Genomic DNA, 17679 nt, shown 5'->3' on the forward strand with positions numbered 1-17679 from the left:
GTTCGTAGATTTAGGTCACAGATACAGGAATTCAGACATGCTTCAGGTTTTAAACATCCTTGATGAAAGTAAAGCACTCTGTTTGAAACGTCTCCTTGCACTAAGTAATGCGCTCAGGACAGATCAAAGAGCAAACCCGCTGCCAGTCTCAGTGGTCTCAGAGATGTGCAGGCTCCTAGGGCAGCTGGATCAGCCAGAAGACCACAACATCTTAAAAACTTAAGAGCTGAACCTGAAAGAAATCAAGCCTCTTGCTCCATGAGTTGTTCTGACACAATCTGACCTCTGAGAGACTTCAGCTGAACACCCTTTTTTCCGAGAGCAGGACTTACTCGTGAGGATTATGCACGAGGGGCGTTTCACAACTCTCCTGGTGCCCTCTGCAAGAGGAAAACCACCCTGTAGTGTCAGCCTGCACCCCGGAACGGGTTAACTTCCCCCATTGCACAAGGCTGCAGCCAGCTGTACACACATCATCTTCCGTGGTTAACCCACTGCAGAAGCAGCTGCCTGTCCCACCCACCCTGCCTGCACAAGGGTCTCACTATGGCTCTGCTGGTCCCCATGAGCTACTGAGAATTCTTCCAATTCTACCTGGACATGTGTGATCCTTTCTACAGCATCACCCCGATGCAGTATGACAGAGCAAGTCACAAACCACATAATTGCTAGAAGCAGAAGCATCTTAAATTACATTATGGCAGAAGGTCTGGTTTTTATGTAAAATTTAATGCTAAAATCATATTCCAAAAGTTACGGTGAGCAGTCTGATTCCCTTCTGATAATTTCTTGATGATTCTGGAGTGCTCCCAGAGGATTAAACTTCCCATATTCCAGGAACAGCATGCAGCTCAAACATGCAGTTATTGCAGCTATCAAACCTTAAGGTTTAGTACTTTAGGGTTCAGTGTTCCTTCAGTTGGTTGTATCACTTGTACAACATAAAACACTACTGTCCCAACAGTTAGAGACATAGTTAAACCAACTCAAAAGAGCTGGAAGCACAAGACTCCAAACCAAAGCTAAGTAGACAACAGCGCTATGGCTTGGTGACAACCTAAGAGCCAGCAACAAAAGTAGCAAGGCAGGACATTGAAAACAGTTGGTCCACTGGATGCCACAGACAGAACAATTTATTTCTAGAAAAAAAAAAAACAAAACAAACCCAAACCAACAAAACACACAAACATCCCTCTTAAGGCCCTTACAGAGACAGAAATAAGATTATCCCAACAGTTTAAAAGTTCTCCTTTAAATACTCTCGGATGGTAAGACAAGGCACAGCTGGTTAACTTTGCTGATGTGCTAAAAAGGATCTTGGCCTCACAGGTTCACTTTCAAATTGGAGGGTCTGGAAAATGTTTATCATATCACCCATCAGAAAAAAGCTTCAGAATTTGCTACAACACTACAGGAGTGCTGCTGAGCACAGGAAGATATCACCTCCATCCATGATATTTTCAGAACTGCCATCAGGATGCAAGCCTGCTTCAGAAGGAGGGGGAACATCAGTTAAAGGAAAATCAAAGTATGGGAAATCAAAGCAGTACAGCAAGTATGGGCACATCTAAGAAATCTCTCGGGATGTGGTCAACATTCAGGTAACACAGTTTGGGGTCTGAGAGGAGGCAGGAGAATAGGATGCAAAGGCAAAGATGCTGTGTTTCTGGAGGACTTCAAAGACGAGCTGATAGGAAAAAAATCACAAGCAGTAACTGAAATTGCAAGGCAAAGTTAAAATATACTCATTATTGCATTCTGAGTAATACTGGGTCATGCAAAGCCAGAATCCATTTAAATACATCACCATTACTTTACTGGGTTTTGCTAATGAAGGCTTGTTAGTATGAGCTAGTAGAGGAAAAAAAACTATGCTTTTTTAGTAGAGCTGGCAACACATACACAAGTATATTATAGACAGGTATTTTTTTACATGTTCATAAAGCACCTTCTTAAAAGGAGGGAGAAACGCAGAAATATTTTGAACACACAGTTAAGTAACTCCCTACCTCACGCAGTGCATATTACTGTAATCCCACTTATTTTCCCTGCATGGAATAAGTCTAATAACAGAAGAAATTTAGTAGATCATTTTTCTACCCAAAGATGCCAGATTTTTCACACAGATTTATCACTGGCATCCTACCATTTCATGGTCTACTTACCACATATGAAGCAAAACACTCAGATTTGCTTGCAGGTTTATAGATTGTCTGTTTAAATGAGGAATACTGAAGATGCTCTGCAATAGGAGTTGGGCTGTTAGTTTTGTCACGAAAACTTGAAATGGTAATGAGAGTGATTTTAAAATTTCTTTTCCTAGCAAATATAACTGGTGACTCAACATATTATATCACTACAGTTACAGAATACTCTGAACAGCACTGGAAAAATAATTTGCTGCTAAGTTGTGTGGAAGCTCAAGTTTATTTTCTGGCTTAGAAGACTTGAGGAAAGTGACACATTTGAAAGTTATTAATGTGTGTACCCACTGCTAATCTGTTGAGAAATAACGCTTCTCATAGGTCCCCTGAATAAAGACCTTGTGGAGTACTTTGCTTGTGAGTGTTACACTAATTTTTTTCTTCAACTGCACCATTTTTATGTGTCAGTACTAACATCTAGTTAATTATTAAAGCATGCTGGTCCCAGCAGCCAGCACTTTATGCTATCTTTAATAGTGCCCTTCTGCATACATTCCTATCGCCTGAACTCATTCCTATCTGGATTCACCAAAACTACACTTCACTTTCTGCTCACAACTGAGAAGTTGGTGCAGGCCTAGTTAAATGAGCTCGACTGCCAGATGAAGTTGTTTGCAGAGCTGCACTGTGAACCAGACAGGGTAACTGATCCTGGGTAAAAACATTCCCTGGTTATTTTTAACTCCGATGGCTTGCGGAGTTTCGGTGCACTGGAGGGAGTAAACAGCTATAATGGCAAACTGCTGTGGCAGCAAGGGGACCTTTTGAACGCTTTTCCTTACTTGTAGTACTAGCTTATCAAATTAAACCTTCAATTACAGCAAAGCCCTGTTTCTTTAGGCTTGAAGAACAAAAACATTTCCCCAGCCTTGTGCCTCCCCACTGTCAGTCCCTTATAAAAAGAAAGCAATCAACTTGCCCTCGCTGTCAAGGCCCTCCAGTTCCCCATCTGCATCAGCACAGCCCTCGTGGTCACATATGCAGCCCTCACCTGCCAACTGCAGCTCTGGGGAGCTCCACACAAGCATCTTCCAGAGGCACTTTCTCCTCTTTAGTCCTTTGTGAGATTTAGTATAAGCACATTTGCATGTTACAAAGATTCACCATGGACTCCACCATACAACAGGATCTCCCTCTGAAAGCAGAGTTTATGGCATTTCCCCATGCGACTAGAGAAGTGCACATAGTTCTCCTCAGTAGCTCTCACTCAGTCAGGTTTGAGGCTCTGCATAAGTCCAAGTTCTCCAGCCTTTCCCATTCCAGACTAGAATCCCTGACCTCACTGCAACAACAGCCCTTGCACACAATGCTTGATTAGTCTCAAGATCAAGCACTTCAAACGTGGATATGTGACCTTCTTCAGCTTAACCAAGAACAGTCCAGGCACAGCAGTCCAGCCAGCCCTCTTAAAAACAACCTAGTAAAACCAAGCAATCTACAAAAAAGTAATTTCAACTTCACCAAAGTTCCCTCCAGAAACACCACTGCGTATCATAAACTTCACCTGCTGGGATGTGACCAGCTTAAGTAAATGCATGGTGAATAAAGTAAGAAAAGTAAAAGCAAACATCCCTTGTCTGCTATCTACTTTAAGTAATTAAGTTAAAAAGAGAGGAAAGAAATCTTTTCTTTTGTGTTACCTGTTCCCATTAATTGCCCTATAGGCTATCCCAAAGCCAAGCTGCAACCACACTTGAGACAGAATATACAAAATCGCAAAGAAGAGAAGATAAAAAAAGAGACAAGAAAGTTGTTCACAATTACAGAGCATGTCGTCATAAAGAAGGATACATTTCAAGGTGAACAGTAAGGGCCTCACTCACTGCCCGGACAGAAATAATTAATTTGGGATCTAACTAGAAATTTGTAAGAGCAGGCTACCACTGCTATCTCTCAGAATTTCAAAATAGAACTCCAGCAACTTCGCACGGCAGGCCATCATTGCCTAAGTGTGTTATTTGCAATTAAACTTTTCAATCTGGTTCCCTCCTACTCCTCACAGTAACAGTTTGTCTTGGTTGTTCAAAATTACATCCAGAAATCTTTGGACATGTCCTGTGCAGAGCAACAAGTTTAAAAAAAAAAAAAAGTACCAATTATAGGCATGATTTCTCTTTTAACGTTGGTTTTACATACTTCTTGAACTAGAACAAGAAGCGGTGCATTTATCTGGTTCCATTTTCCTTTAACAGTGCCTTATGACCATAACTGAAGGCAAGACTATCAAACCGGTGCAGTTAAGCCACCTGAATTGTTGGAAAAAAGAGAGAAGTTCTCTGCTTGTGTCACACCAGTCTAGACCTGCAGACTGACTAATTTGGGAAGGTCTGCAGCAAAACTATCTTCCTACCAGCCAGCCGCAAGTCTGCTACATTCCACTTCATGAAGCTGGTATTTATCTTTGGACACTTCAAGGAGTTCAGCCACAACATTTGCAGAGCTGGGAATGCTTTCGGTAAGTGCGAACAGGTTGCACGAGGTACACAAACATGAGCCATTTAGGCCCTTCCAAACTCTTGGGATATAAGGGCCCTACTTATAAGAGCCACCCTCCACCACCACTGCTGAGCGCTGGAATTCAGAGCTCCAGCCAAAAGCAGAGGTAGGAGCCTCTCCCTCTAGGACGGGAAGGAGGCACAGGGCTAGAGGCCAGCGGCTGCCTATTCATCACCGGGGGTGCAAAGGGCATGCCAGGCAGTAATCGGGGAAACTGTGCCAGGACTCCTTGTGCAAGTGGCAGTAGAAGACGACCTGATAACCAAAAGGTACGTCAATATTTACTCGCTATATAAGCAACTGCTGCTAGGAGCTAACACACAGAAAGGTGCTTTTGAACTGCCACGTGGGTTAAGCTATCCCAAAGGAATTTCACTTTGGAAAAAAAAATTGTAAATCACTCAAAATCAGAATGGTGAGTACCTCAAAACTTAAGCACTGCTCCAAATTTATGCCAGCTTTTGAACCCAGCTCAGCTCTACCTTGTGTGTGCACTAGTACAAGGCATGACTGCTGGATAACAGAATTCATTATGCCACTGCTGGCTATACTCACATGCAGCCTGAGGTTTCCTGCTTGCCTGCAAGGCAAGCCTGAAGTCACCTACTACATTCCCAGGCTGTAGCTCTGCAAGCAGAGCAAGCCCAGAGTTTTGCCTGGTAGCAGTGTTGCAGGAAGCAAGGAGCCGAGCGGTTCAAGTTTCACAAGAGGAGCAACAAGCAGCCCTTATTATTCCAGGTGACTGCATCACAAGTCCTTTGTTTTGATTAGGGTTTTTATTTCCCACCTTTAACCTCAACAGATGTCGACAATCGGTTGCTCCTAAACTGTATTTTGTCACCTTGAGTTACCATAAGGAGGCCCCAGGCTTTATCTCAGTGTGAGCATACCAGTCCCAGCGCAGCCCTGCGTGAATCCGCAGCCTGGAATCCGTGGCATTTTTCTCCTTTAACTTGCTTGCGCGCTTACCCCAAGAGCATTTTTTGATGGTCAGGGAGGGTTAGTCAGAATACCCAGAAACTGTGGAGGGATTTGCACAAGTCCAGCACAGGGACGTGGGGCACCAACGCACCAGGGTCTGTCAAACACCCAGCACGCCAGCTCCAACACCAGCTGCACGTTCAGTTGTTGCTTTTCAATCCACTTTACTACTCTATTTTGGAGCTTGGAATTCATATATAGAGCATAAAATTCAGAACAAGCCGTTTCGTTGCCCAACAGCTATTTCAAAGATAAAAGACACTTCGAGATAACCCACCTTTGGGTTTATTGCTTGCGAAAGCCTTGTGAAAGCAGCAGCTTGGAAAAGGAAAGAAAAAAGGGGGAAAAAAGTCTGAACGACTGCTCACCCATCCATCTGCAAGTCATATGCCTGCTTTCAGACAGTGTCTGATATTAAAATTCAAGAGTCAAAAATTTACATCCAAATAATTTTACTCACTAATAAGTGAAATAGTAAGCTCAGCACTAATCAGAATTTGTTACAGACACTTTAAGAGCAGTAGGAAAAGTATTTTCTCTTACAAATTTGGCAGTAAGATTTGAGCTTAAATAAAGCATGAAAACAGTAAACAAACAAACCAAAAAAAAGCCCCAAACACTGAAGCCCTACACAGATTTTGCACTGAGTTGTGTTTTAGCAGTTTCAGACATGTTCATGCATTGCCACAGGTAACACTAAGCTGACTGACAAACTAAGCTCATCTCAGCCATGCTGAATTACATCCATTGAATACCATCACAAGGATCTAGTGACATTTATTAACTGATACATTCATAAAAGTCACTAAAGACTACTCAGTATGCAAAACTATACAAGTCATTGTCACAAAATAAAAGCAAAAGTTTTACAAAGAGGAAAAAACACCAGGACAAATAAATTTACCAATTCTAACCAAAAATAGACAGTATTTTGCACAGCAAACTTGAAAGAATAAAATATTAGTGGCTTTCTTGCTGCACACTGCTAAAATTAGCTATGTATTGTTCAGTTTTAGGAAAAAAAGCATGAAGTAAATGGCAACTGCAGGATAAAAAAAATCAGAGGGTGATTAGGTAGTTTCTAGGCTGTATTCCTTTGAGCAAGGAAACCTGAATATTACAAAGGGCTGAGTTACAAGGGAATGTGGGGTATTTTGTGACAGACCTCTGCATGACAGCTGGAGAAAAGCTATTGTGGCAACAGCTGTGTGCTCTGCACAGCTCATACTCCCAAATACCTCAGTCTGCTAAGAGGCCAGTTAACTGGCTGCAATGCATTTTAAAAGTTCTCTGCCTCTTGGGACGTGAGCATGATGGATTATTTGTGTATGTTTTCAATAACAGAAGGAATGCTTAGTTCTACCACTCAGACTTTCACAAAATGCTGTGGTGTACTGCTGAACTATCATTCACTGCTGCTTTCCTCAACTTTATAGCTGCAACATCCCATTAACTCTCCTCCACAATTAAAACATCTTCACTTCCTGTCTTACCAGTACACAGGCTCAACAGCAGTAAGTTCATCTATCATATCCTGATTTAAAGGAAATGATCTGATATTTCCAGGATGAAATCCTGGCCCACCAACAGCAATATTGAGCTGTGTTTACCTCCCTAGAGGAAGAATTTTGAGGAATACACTACTTATCTAACCACTGAAAGCTTTGATCTGCTAATTTGTACTCTAAAGTTACTCCAAGGTGTCAGTTGAACGTCTGAGAAGCAAACCCAAGATCACAGGCAGCTGTACACAAGTGACCAGTTACACCTCACCTACTCCTGGACTGCACTACTCAGCACAGTGGGGCTGAACTCCGGACACCAAAGAGCTTCCATTGCATGAGTTTGCTCACTCAGCCTCCTTACAAACACGTTGTTGTTCCAGGCCAGACTGAGGCACAACAATCATCAGGAACTGATACTCTCACACACAGGACAGCAAGCACAGGAGCACTCTGCACTGCCATAACCTCAGCCACTGCTACTCCAGTAGGAATGAATGCTCTCTGCTTTCCCACCACCATCTAAACAAGGCAGGGAAGGATGAGCTGTGCAGAGATTCCAGAAAGCTGGCAAAAGAAAGAAGATTAACTTCTTTCTTGGTTCTTCTTACATCCTCACTTTCTCATGTTTCTCTTTGTTTTATCTGAAATCACGGAAGAGTTTTCCCATTTTCAAATATGAATTCCCTGTTGTCTTTCAAAGATACAACCTAAATTGTGGCATATGCTTCCTCATGATATCCTATCACCACAAAAGTCTTATCTACTGTAAAACAATCAGCACTGAAGTAAAAGCAACAGCTGTACTTGAGTACTGATTCACTGAAAATTAAAAAGGAAAGCAAAATCAAGTCTAGAAATATTTGCTAGTAAGAAAAAAAAAAGCTTTCCTTTTTAAGCTTCAAAACTCAGTTGGTGACAGCCTTATTTTAAACACAAGCAATAAAAAAGCAAAAAAGAATTTAAATCCTCCACTGACATCAAGATCTGTCATGTAGCAAAAGCTAGTACTGATCCATGTTTTAGTGAAGGCCACTACACGTTTGTCACTTAATCCTAAGAAATTCCAAAAATGAAGCACGTGACTTGCTTGTAATCAATTTTAAAACTACTTGGAGCAGCTTCTATGCAGCCTTAAAAGACAAACAACGTATTTGGCAAAACACTGGCCGTACAGAAACTACCCAGGTGCCTGCATGGCAAAGCACACACTTGATAACATCACAGCTTTAAGAGCTCAGGAAGACGCAGTGGGATATAAATAGTACACCAAGCCTCATCTCTTATTGTCCAAAACTACACAGCAAGCACGGAAACAACACAAAACTCTTCTCTAAGGTACCTGAGGTACTGTCTAGATTTTTATTTCCCAGCCTTTTTGTTTTGTTTTGGGTTGTTTGAGGTTTTTTTAAGGCTGAATTTTTTGCTAAACTTCACTTTGCAGTAGCAAGATTTTATCTCAGAATAAAGCTGCCAAGAGGGCAAGAAGATGGAGATAACAATGCAAACTGACAATAAGTTGTTTTGAAGAATTCACCCTCAACTTGCCAGCCTAACACCACAGTGCTGTTCCCTCAACACTCTTTCAAAGTGAACTACTTATTTTTCTGCTCTTAATTTAAAAAGATCTTTATATGTGACAAAACAGACACAGGTTCCTCTTTTGCAGATATTTGCTGAAAGACAAGTGCCAGTCACAACACATGAGCCAAAATTTATATTTATATTTAATATAACCTCAAACTTTTAGGTGAAAGAATTAATTTCTACAAGTACTCAAATACTGAAGCTATCCAGTACTCAGAAGAACCTTACCGCTCTTAAAAAAGATGGGTATACAAAAGTATCAAGTGTAAACTTCCCTTTTTTTACCTCCTTACATCTTTGGTAGAAATTACAGCATTTTTGTTGTGATGGTAAAGTTATCCCAAAGCCCTCAATGCTGCCATGGAATCCAGAAATCCCTTCAAGCAGCATTTCCCAAGACAGTAGCATCTCAGAACTGCAGCCATATCCAGCTGCACATACTACTGCCACAGCAAGACAGAGGCAACACCACCTAAAGCCGCAGTGTCGTGTTTGAGTGAATGGCACCCTAAACCAGCTGCAGAAAACTCAGGGTTTAATTATCTCCATATGCAAGCAATGAGGAATTCAGTCCACACACTGAGAGAACTACAGTTATTCCAGCCCCATCACCTTCAAACAGACCAGCCAGGCAGTATTTTACCAAAAACTGACCAGCCTTCTACACATATAACAAAAGACACCTGCATCTCAAAAAATACCGTTCAAACTCAACTAGTTCCAAAGAACTAATTCTTCCAAAGCATCGCCTCTTTTAGTGCTCTGTACAACACTGGATCTTAATAAGCATTCGGGTATCCGGCACTTACCCAAAAATTCAAAGTGCTGTTGTCTATGTAGTCTGTGCTGCAGAGCTTAAATTCTTAACAGAGTAGTTCAGCTAACGAACACGTGGATGCATGTGCGAGTGAAAAAACCCACTGAAATAAAGAAACAGTCTATTTGCTATCAGATCACCTGTTCTAACAAAAGAGTAGTTGAGAACATCATTGCCCCAAGCATTAAAAGACAAGTGCGCCCCACTGTCAAGCAGCCCATCTTAGGGGTAGGTAGAGCATTACCGCCTCTCCTCAACAGAATAAAAGAAAACAAACAAGAAGCCATGCTCTCCAGATTCGCTGCTCTGCCGTCAGCAACAGCAGCAAGCAGAACGCAAGTAGCTGTCTCCTCCTACCTCCATAAACAGAGGTAGAAAAGCTATCAGCAACAGGGCAAAGGATGGAAATAAGTGCAGGAGGCACGGCTGAATTCGTGGTGACACAGTAAAAAGGGATCTTCCTCGTAATACTGACACGCACCCTTTGTATCGCCTATTCGGGCGTGTTTTTTACTGAAAACGAATAGACGAAAAAGTTCAATTGTCTCCAAGTTGCAGGATCAACAGCAGGCGCTCAGAGGGGCGGTAGGCGCTGGCTGGTCCCAGCTCGCACGGCGTGCCCCGCCGCAAACACCCCTCCTCTCGGGGGGAGCTGCGGGAGCTTCCTGGCCCCTTGCCGGGCCAGCACAAGATGCTCAGCCCAGGGCAGCTATTTCGGAGCCGGACGCCGAGTGTCACCGCTCCCCGGCCGCGGCTGCCGACCGCGCCTGCCGCTTCCCGGGCGGAGCGCGGGGCCGGACCCCGCCCGCGGCACCGGAGCCGCGGGTCCCAAGCGCCGCGGCGGCCCCGAAGCCCAGCGCGCCCGGCCAGCGAACCCCACCCCGGCGGCGGCGCCCGGCGGGCCGGGGGCGGCGGCCGCCTCTTTCCGCCCTCCAGAACCTTCCCGGGGGCTCGCACCGGCCCGACTGCCGCCCCCCGGGCCCCTCAAGGTCACGCCGCCGCCTCCCCGCCCCGGGCTTCCCGCTGTCCCGCCGGCAGCATCCCACGGCGCCGCCGGGAGCTGCCGCCCGCCGCGCCGGCTGCAGCCCCGGCCCCCCCGCGCCGGGCAGCGCCCAGGCCCCGGCGAGCGGAGCGCTTCCCCCGGGCGCCGCGGCCCCTCACCTGGATGAACTGGATGGTGAGCGCCGACTTGCCCACGCCGCCGCCGCCCACCACCACCAGCCGGTACTTCTCCTGCCCCGGGCCGTCCCTGCAGCCCGCGGCCATGGGGGAGCCGAGCGGGGCGATCGCGGCAGCGCCGCCGCGGGCTCCGACGCCTGCTTCTCTCGCTGGCGCTCTCCCGCTGCCGCTCCTCCTCCCGCTGCCGGGGCTGAGCAGCCGCAGGCCCCGCCACGCCGAGCGCCGCCGGCGGCAGCAGCAGAACGCGGAGCGGAGCCGAGCGGAGCGCGCAGCACCGCCCGCCCCCGCAGCCAGGGCGCCGCGGCACTAATGGCCGCCGGGGGCGGGGCCCGCCGCACCATGCTAATGAGGGGGCGTGGCATCCTTATCCGCATGCTAATGAGGTGGGCGCGCGGGGGGCGGGGCCAGCGGGAGCCCAGTACAAGCGGGCGCCGGGGGCGGGGCCTCGCCGCCGCCATGCTAATGAGCTGTTGCATATGCATGAGGGGCGCCCGCCACGCCGCCGTGTTTGTGTCGCGCGGGTGGTGGCGGCCCCCGCGTGTCCCCTCTGCCCCCCCGCCAGACAGGAGGTAATTAGCCTTGTCCTCGTGGGCTTTGGTGGGGCGCCCGTCTGAGTGCCTCATCAACATTAATGAGGCTCTGGATGCCCACGGGATGGCGAGGGAGGTGTCGGTGACCCTGCGTGCAGATGCAGAGCCAAGGCTCAGAGAGGTTTGAAGCCAAAGCATCGCTAATGTCGCTTCCCACCGAGAGCGGAAAACCTAAAAAAGTCATAGTGACTAAAGCCCTTTGCCACTCTTCATCGGGTTTTTTGTGACCATGCACGTGAACGGGTTTCTCACTCGTTTGGGCCATTCAGATCAAGTCCATGCTGTCCCCCGAGTGTCACTCACTGCTGGATGTCACAGCCCCATATTCATCCCCTTCTGTACTTGGTCAGAGCACTCTGGTTTCAGTGTGTGGTGAATTCTCCCTTTGCATCTCCACCACCTCGGCTGGGGACAGGCTGCTGTGATCTCCCAATGGTGTCCTGCCCCTTTGGGTAACATCTTACTGCCCAGGATGTTTCTGCACACCCAACACCTGGCAGATGGTCAAAATTCAAAGCAGAAGTTTTGCTGTTAGACCTACTTTCAGGGAATTCCTTCTTCGCTTCCCCTCCCCTTTTTGTGAAGATATAAAGCAACGACCTCATGTCTGTCTAATCTTACACGCCTGTATATACGTGCATCCTTTTGCCCACACAGAAAGACAGAGAGCTGTTATCATATTCCTGAACATAATGACATCAGCAAGATAGACACATTCCTCCTCCCTACAAACAAAACTCCAGAAGCAGTGGCCATGCATGGGGTCTTTGCTGAAGGGACCTGACCTGTACAACACTGGAGCTGTAGGGGAGGCAGGGACAGCAATCCGTGCTACCCCCTGCTTATTCAAGAAACCCAGATTTCAACATTCAACACATATTTCAGCTCTGCATCAAATGAGGGGAGGGTCCCCCAGGCAGGAGCATCCTTCCCCCCACAGACCCAGGGCAGCACTGACTGCCCCGTGCCGTAACTAACAAAGATCCACAGAGAAATTACAGCTTGTGGAGCTAATTAAGAACTAACACGATATCATATATACACATGAGGGCAAATCCATGATGCAGCCTAATCTTAATTTCACCATAACCCAATTTGTCATGCTGAGCTTTGCAATTCTTTAACTGAATTTCTCTGCTTAAAACCCCAAAACTTTGAAACCAAGAACAACATCCTTCAACACCCATTCTCTCCCAGGGGAGAAGAGTGTCCGACACAGGGGAAACAAAGTGATACTTTGTGAGTTAGTGGTGTAACTGTATGAGAAGGAGATACTTTGTCCCAGGATTCACAACTGTATTTTGGAAGAGGAATGCCAGCACTCAGGCTCAGTTGCCTGAGTACTCTCCTGTAGTGATAAGCTGCTTTTTCACATCCGTTTCCTTATTGCTCATGCCAATCAGAAATAAGGAACAACTCACACAGGAGAGAATACACAGCCTAATATTTTCCAGTTCGGAAAAAAGATAAGTGAGGGGGAGATCAAACAGAAGTCTATAAATTCCTAAGCAGCACAGGGAAGTTAAACAGAGAAAGTCTCAAAATAGGAGAACTAAGGGACACCCAGTGATAGTAGGAAGAAACAAGTTTAAACAAACAAAAAAGGATAAAAGAGGATACTGTTTTCCACAGACACAATCAATGGCACTGTGGAAATCTCTGCCACAAGGGGCTGTGGAAAATGAAACTGCATGTGAGTGACAAAAGGTTAGACAAAGTCACAGAGCAGAAAGCAGCATAAAGCAACTAGTAAGCACAGCAATCAGGAGCACAGTTTAGACTCGGAAATTCTCTAAAGCCCTGGCAGGCTGAAGGGAGGTTGGCTAAACAAAGAACCCAGTTTCGTCCCATGTGCCCCGGTTCTGGTGTTCTCTCACCTACAAATCAATTACTGGCCACTGCCAGGATCAGGGACCCATGAGAGTATTAATCCAGCAGAACAAGTCTCCTAATTCTTAATTACATTCTCTAGCCTAAGAGAATGTGAGGAAGTGAAGCTGCAGCAAATTTATCAAGTATTGGGTGTTTTTTAATCAAAATACAGCTACGATCTCACGGTTGGCCATTAGCCAGTAACCACTAAACTCCACTGCCAGGAATGGCAGTGATATGAAAAGCAGATTTTAAGTGAGTTTTAAGAACATGCTAATCTCTGTGCAAACCATTGGAATAAGATGTCTGAGTTCTTTGTTCAAAGTTACATAGAGAAGCAAATATTTTTATTATCTCTTATTTTTTAGGTTTAAGTTTCATTATACATAATTAGAAACAAATTTAGTACTCTGAAAACAATATATATTGTCACTCATATAGCTATCCTATCTTGTGAATTCTGTGAGAAAATCTTGTTGTTCTTTAAATAACACAGGTAAATATGACAAAGGGTTAAAATAATACAATACCCTACTATGAGCAAAAGATTCTATTACAAAAAAATGACTGTTAAATTGCTTGCATTTGTAAATTTTGAAATCTAGTTTCCTAAATAGAGCTATATTCTTTCAAAGCACAAAGCAGTGATCACAGAAAAACAGGAGATGGATTGCAATTAATGAACAGTGGTGGGCTTTGCAGTTTTGTAACTGCACCCAAAGATGTCAGTAAGAATTGTTTACTCTTTGCTGTATAAACATAGGTAGAGGGAGAGATTATCAAGTACAGAGACAGTCTAAAACCAGGGCACCCAGGGCAGATCCAGCCCTGGAAGTGCCAGTCTCAACTCCCTGCACCCCAAGCCCTGACTCAAGTCAACACCTCATCTTTCCTCAGGAGCAGCCCTTGCTGTGCATCCTGGTTTCAGAATACAAGGGGCACATATGTGAATAAAGACATGGATATGAGGGAACTACACACTCCAGGATTCACTTCAAGATCAGCTAACCTGGGAAAGACTTGACTGGTGAGGCACTTTACCCAGCAGGTGAGGACAAGAAACTTGGGATGAACAGGAGGCAGTAGGGGAAGATGACGCAAAAGGAATTTGGAATGCTCCATGCAGTCAGGAAAATAAATTTTGCAGCACACGTTTTCATACCCCCAGGGAGGTAGTAAGTGTGGAATTTCATAACAGAGAAGAAGAACTCAAAATACCAAGACTTGAGATGATGAAGCCATGACCAAAGTTTTGACGAAGCGGCTGGGAAAGTACAGCTTTTAAAAGTTTTGCATAGTAAGAAGCTGCATCACTTCAGGTCTAGCCTGAATATGCATATTGAAAAAGAGACAAAATCAGGAATGACATCCAGATGGCAGGCTTAAAAGAAAGACCATAGTGCTTTATATAATGACAGGGGAAAAAAAATCTTCAGGAAGTGCTTGAGGGAAAGATCCAGAACTTTATTTTACATTGGCAGCCTGGCAAAGATGTGATTTGGAAGGTTGGAAGACGTGTATGCAGTAAGTGACATATTGAAAACTCAAAAGCGCTCTGTGAGAACCTAAAAGCTTAATTAGAAGAAAACTTGTTCTCGGGCTTAGCACAGAAAAAAGTTACAAAAATCTTTGGGACATGCACCAGAGTGTCAGGTAACTTTAACTCTGAGTTATTCCACTGATTTAGGATTGTATATGTACCAATCACTGGCACTTGTTTAGCAACCTTGCTCAAACAGGCTTAAACATCATCCCTCCTATCATGTGGATACGGTCACCTAAAGGACATCCACGTGCTGCAATTCCCATGAAGGACTCCACTGCTGACCATAAGAATATTTGAGGAAACTGGCTTTCTCAAAGCCATAAAACAAAAAGCTTTAGAAAAAAAGATATAAAAAATAGGAAAGTAAGACCTACTTCAGAATAAAACTAATAATCTTCTTGTCTATACAAAAAACATGAGCTTTGTAATGAGCAATGAGCACCCAGAAACTGGGAGAAAAATAAGCCATTTCTCCCCAGACATACTTAGTTTCTATCTGAGTAAAAAGTAAAACCATTTTCAGCCAAGTAGCTACAGCTTTTTATAAATCTTGATCTATTTTTACACCTACCTATTCCAGTAGTCTGTAGTAAACACTTCAACATGTGTCATTTTCTTTGAGGCTTGGAACTGATCTACAAGCAAAAGTCCTATTTTTTTTTCTGTAATGTTTAAGGTGGGCTTGTCAATTTTTATTAATTATAATATCACACTAGCAATTCACATGTGTTTATACCCAGGAATAATTACAGAGAAATAAAATCCCAAGAGAAAAGAGTAAAATAAACTATGTTGGACTAGGATTTTTAGACACGATTGTTTAAGTTTATGATGTTATGTGTTTTCCCTGACATTTACACAACTGCCTTGAGCAATTAACACATGGGGAAATATATATATATATATATTTTTAGAGAATGCACCAGTATCATCTCTTTAGTGAGCAGCTCAGGTTCTGCACACCTGGGCATCAGGTGCTCAGGTTCTGCACACCATTCTGTCAATCCTCTACCAAACCAAGAAATCCAATCTTGATTGATTTATGCGATTCCAGGTATATTTAGATAATATGTATTTGTCTATTTTTACACATGTATTGATTTATCAGTTTATTTAATTATTTTACTAGGATAAAAAAGAGGCAGGAAAGAAACCTAAACTAGTATCCTTCCCTGTAGACTTTAAAAATGAGGAAGTGATCCCAAAAGGAAATTTATCCACATATCACCTCCAAATTACTACTTGAAAGAAAACCCTTACTCTGTTGTAAAGGTGCATGTACCTTTCCTGGTCTCTTTCAAGATGAAGGCGGTAAGTAGGGGTACAAACACTGGTTGTGATACACCACAGAAATAAGCTCAGAACAGATGGCACTCCCTCTGGAGCAGAGTGGCCATGTCCATATTGCACCATGGAGCTGGTCCCTTCAATCCCTTACACTACAAACCCCACTCTAACTGGTGTGGTCATGACTGACCCATCTCCCTCACAGTATGGGACCTGATGGGAGCATTCCCCAGAGGCTGGTGAGCTCCACAGGTGTCCTTGGTGCCCCTTGCAGGGTCTCCATGGCATCTTCTGAGAACTGTCTCTGGGTCAGAGAGATCCCCAGGGAAGATTGCTATGATGTCCATTCCTTGGTGGATAACTGCATCTGCCATTCCATGATGCAGGGGCTGTCTCAGGAAAGGCAGCTGCCATGCAGCACCACAACTTGCCCCCAGTGAAAGTGCAGAGCCCTGCAGCTCCTGCCTTGCTCCAGAGAACCCGTGGGTGGCGAGTTCAGAGATGAGAGCTGAGGTAACACCTGCAACTCTCTGTGCCCATGCTGGTCTCAGTGTGCATCCCTAACGCTAGCACGTGCCACCTGCATGAGGGCGGTTTGGAGGGTTCCCAGCCTGCCAGACTCACATCAGCACACCCCAAAGAGCTGTCCTCTCTGCTGTCACCCTGCAGGAGCACCCCTCCAGCCTAATGGGGCTCAGCAGCCAAGTTCAGTGCACACACCACTCCACAATGTGGGGGGCTTTGGGAGTGGATGAACTGGCAGTGCTGTGAAAGGCAATTCCACAAAACACAGCTGGACTTCCTTGGCCAGAAAGTGAGCTACCCTAACTAATGCACACAGACACTCCATGTACCACCACAGTACGATCAGAACCTCTGCCCCCACTAGACTCAGGAACTGGGTTTTTTCCTTCACCACCAAAACTGCTAAACACTGCTGGTTTCTGTTCCCCTCATACAGGATATAAGAAACTTCTTAGCCCCTAATGCTACAAGCCTGTTTGCTTTCTTGTGTTTATGATGTTTCTGCAGAGCTACAAGAGGGAGCACAATAAAAAGATGGTTCTTGTGCAGGAAACACAGTGCTATCCAAACCTGTCTCTGAATCTCAACCTAGGGAACACCCAGATGTTCATACATCTTCCCATTATTCACAGTCCTGCTACCCTAAAATGGAGAAGCAGATTTTACCACCTGTCCCAAGAGTACTCTGCTGCTCATCTTGCAAAAACCTGAAGGTTTGTGGGCACCTCTTGGTTGGCTTCTATTGCGTTTTTGGAGCTGGCAAGACAGTGCAGCCAAGAAAGCCACATTTCCACTTCTCACCAAAGCTCCCCACCGGTACTGCTCTAGATCAGCTTAGGTGATAGTTAAGCTTGATTAGAGAAAGAAAGGATGAGAAATTAGGTAGGTTGGACTAAATCATCTGAGTCTGACAACATTTGTTGTAAGGTACATGGTTAGCAGTCTAAGAGGCATTGATGGTTACCCTCAGAGCTTGATAGAAAATGGTCAAGAAGTTGAGGAGAATGTTAAAAAGGAAGAGTAGAAAATTGTCTACCAGTCACTCTAATCTCATTTTCTGGAAGAAAAAATATTAAAACCATATTTAAATTTG

The 17679-nt window shown here is 44.7% G+C and overlaps 1 protein-coding gene across 2 annotated transcripts in view; it reads right to left on the minus strand.

The window, feature by feature from the left end:
* Positions 1-11090, minus strand: part of RRAS2 (RAS related 2) — a 42435-nt gene extending 31345 nt beyond the window's left edge. The window contains exon 1 of one of the 2 annotated variants that reach the window (XM_063398059.1): positions 10749-11090. In XM_063398059.1, the coding sequence (XP_063254129.1) occupies positions 10749-10853 (105 nt within the window). In that variant the 5' untranslated portion in view covers positions 10854-11090. The remainder of the gene's footprint in view (positions 1-10748) is intronic. The other variant, XM_063398060.1, reaches the window with a different exon arrangement.
* Between the last annotated feature and the right edge of the window lie 6589 nt (positions 11091-17679).

The sequence above is a fragment of the Prinia subflava genome, chromosome 5 (assembly GCF_021018805.1).
Source record: "Prinia subflava isolate CZ2003 ecotype Zambia chromosome 5, Cam_Psub_1.2, whole genome shotgun sequence".
NCBI classification, from domain to species: Eukaryota; Metazoa; Chordata; class Aves; order Passeriformes; family Cisticolidae; genus Prinia; species Prinia subflava.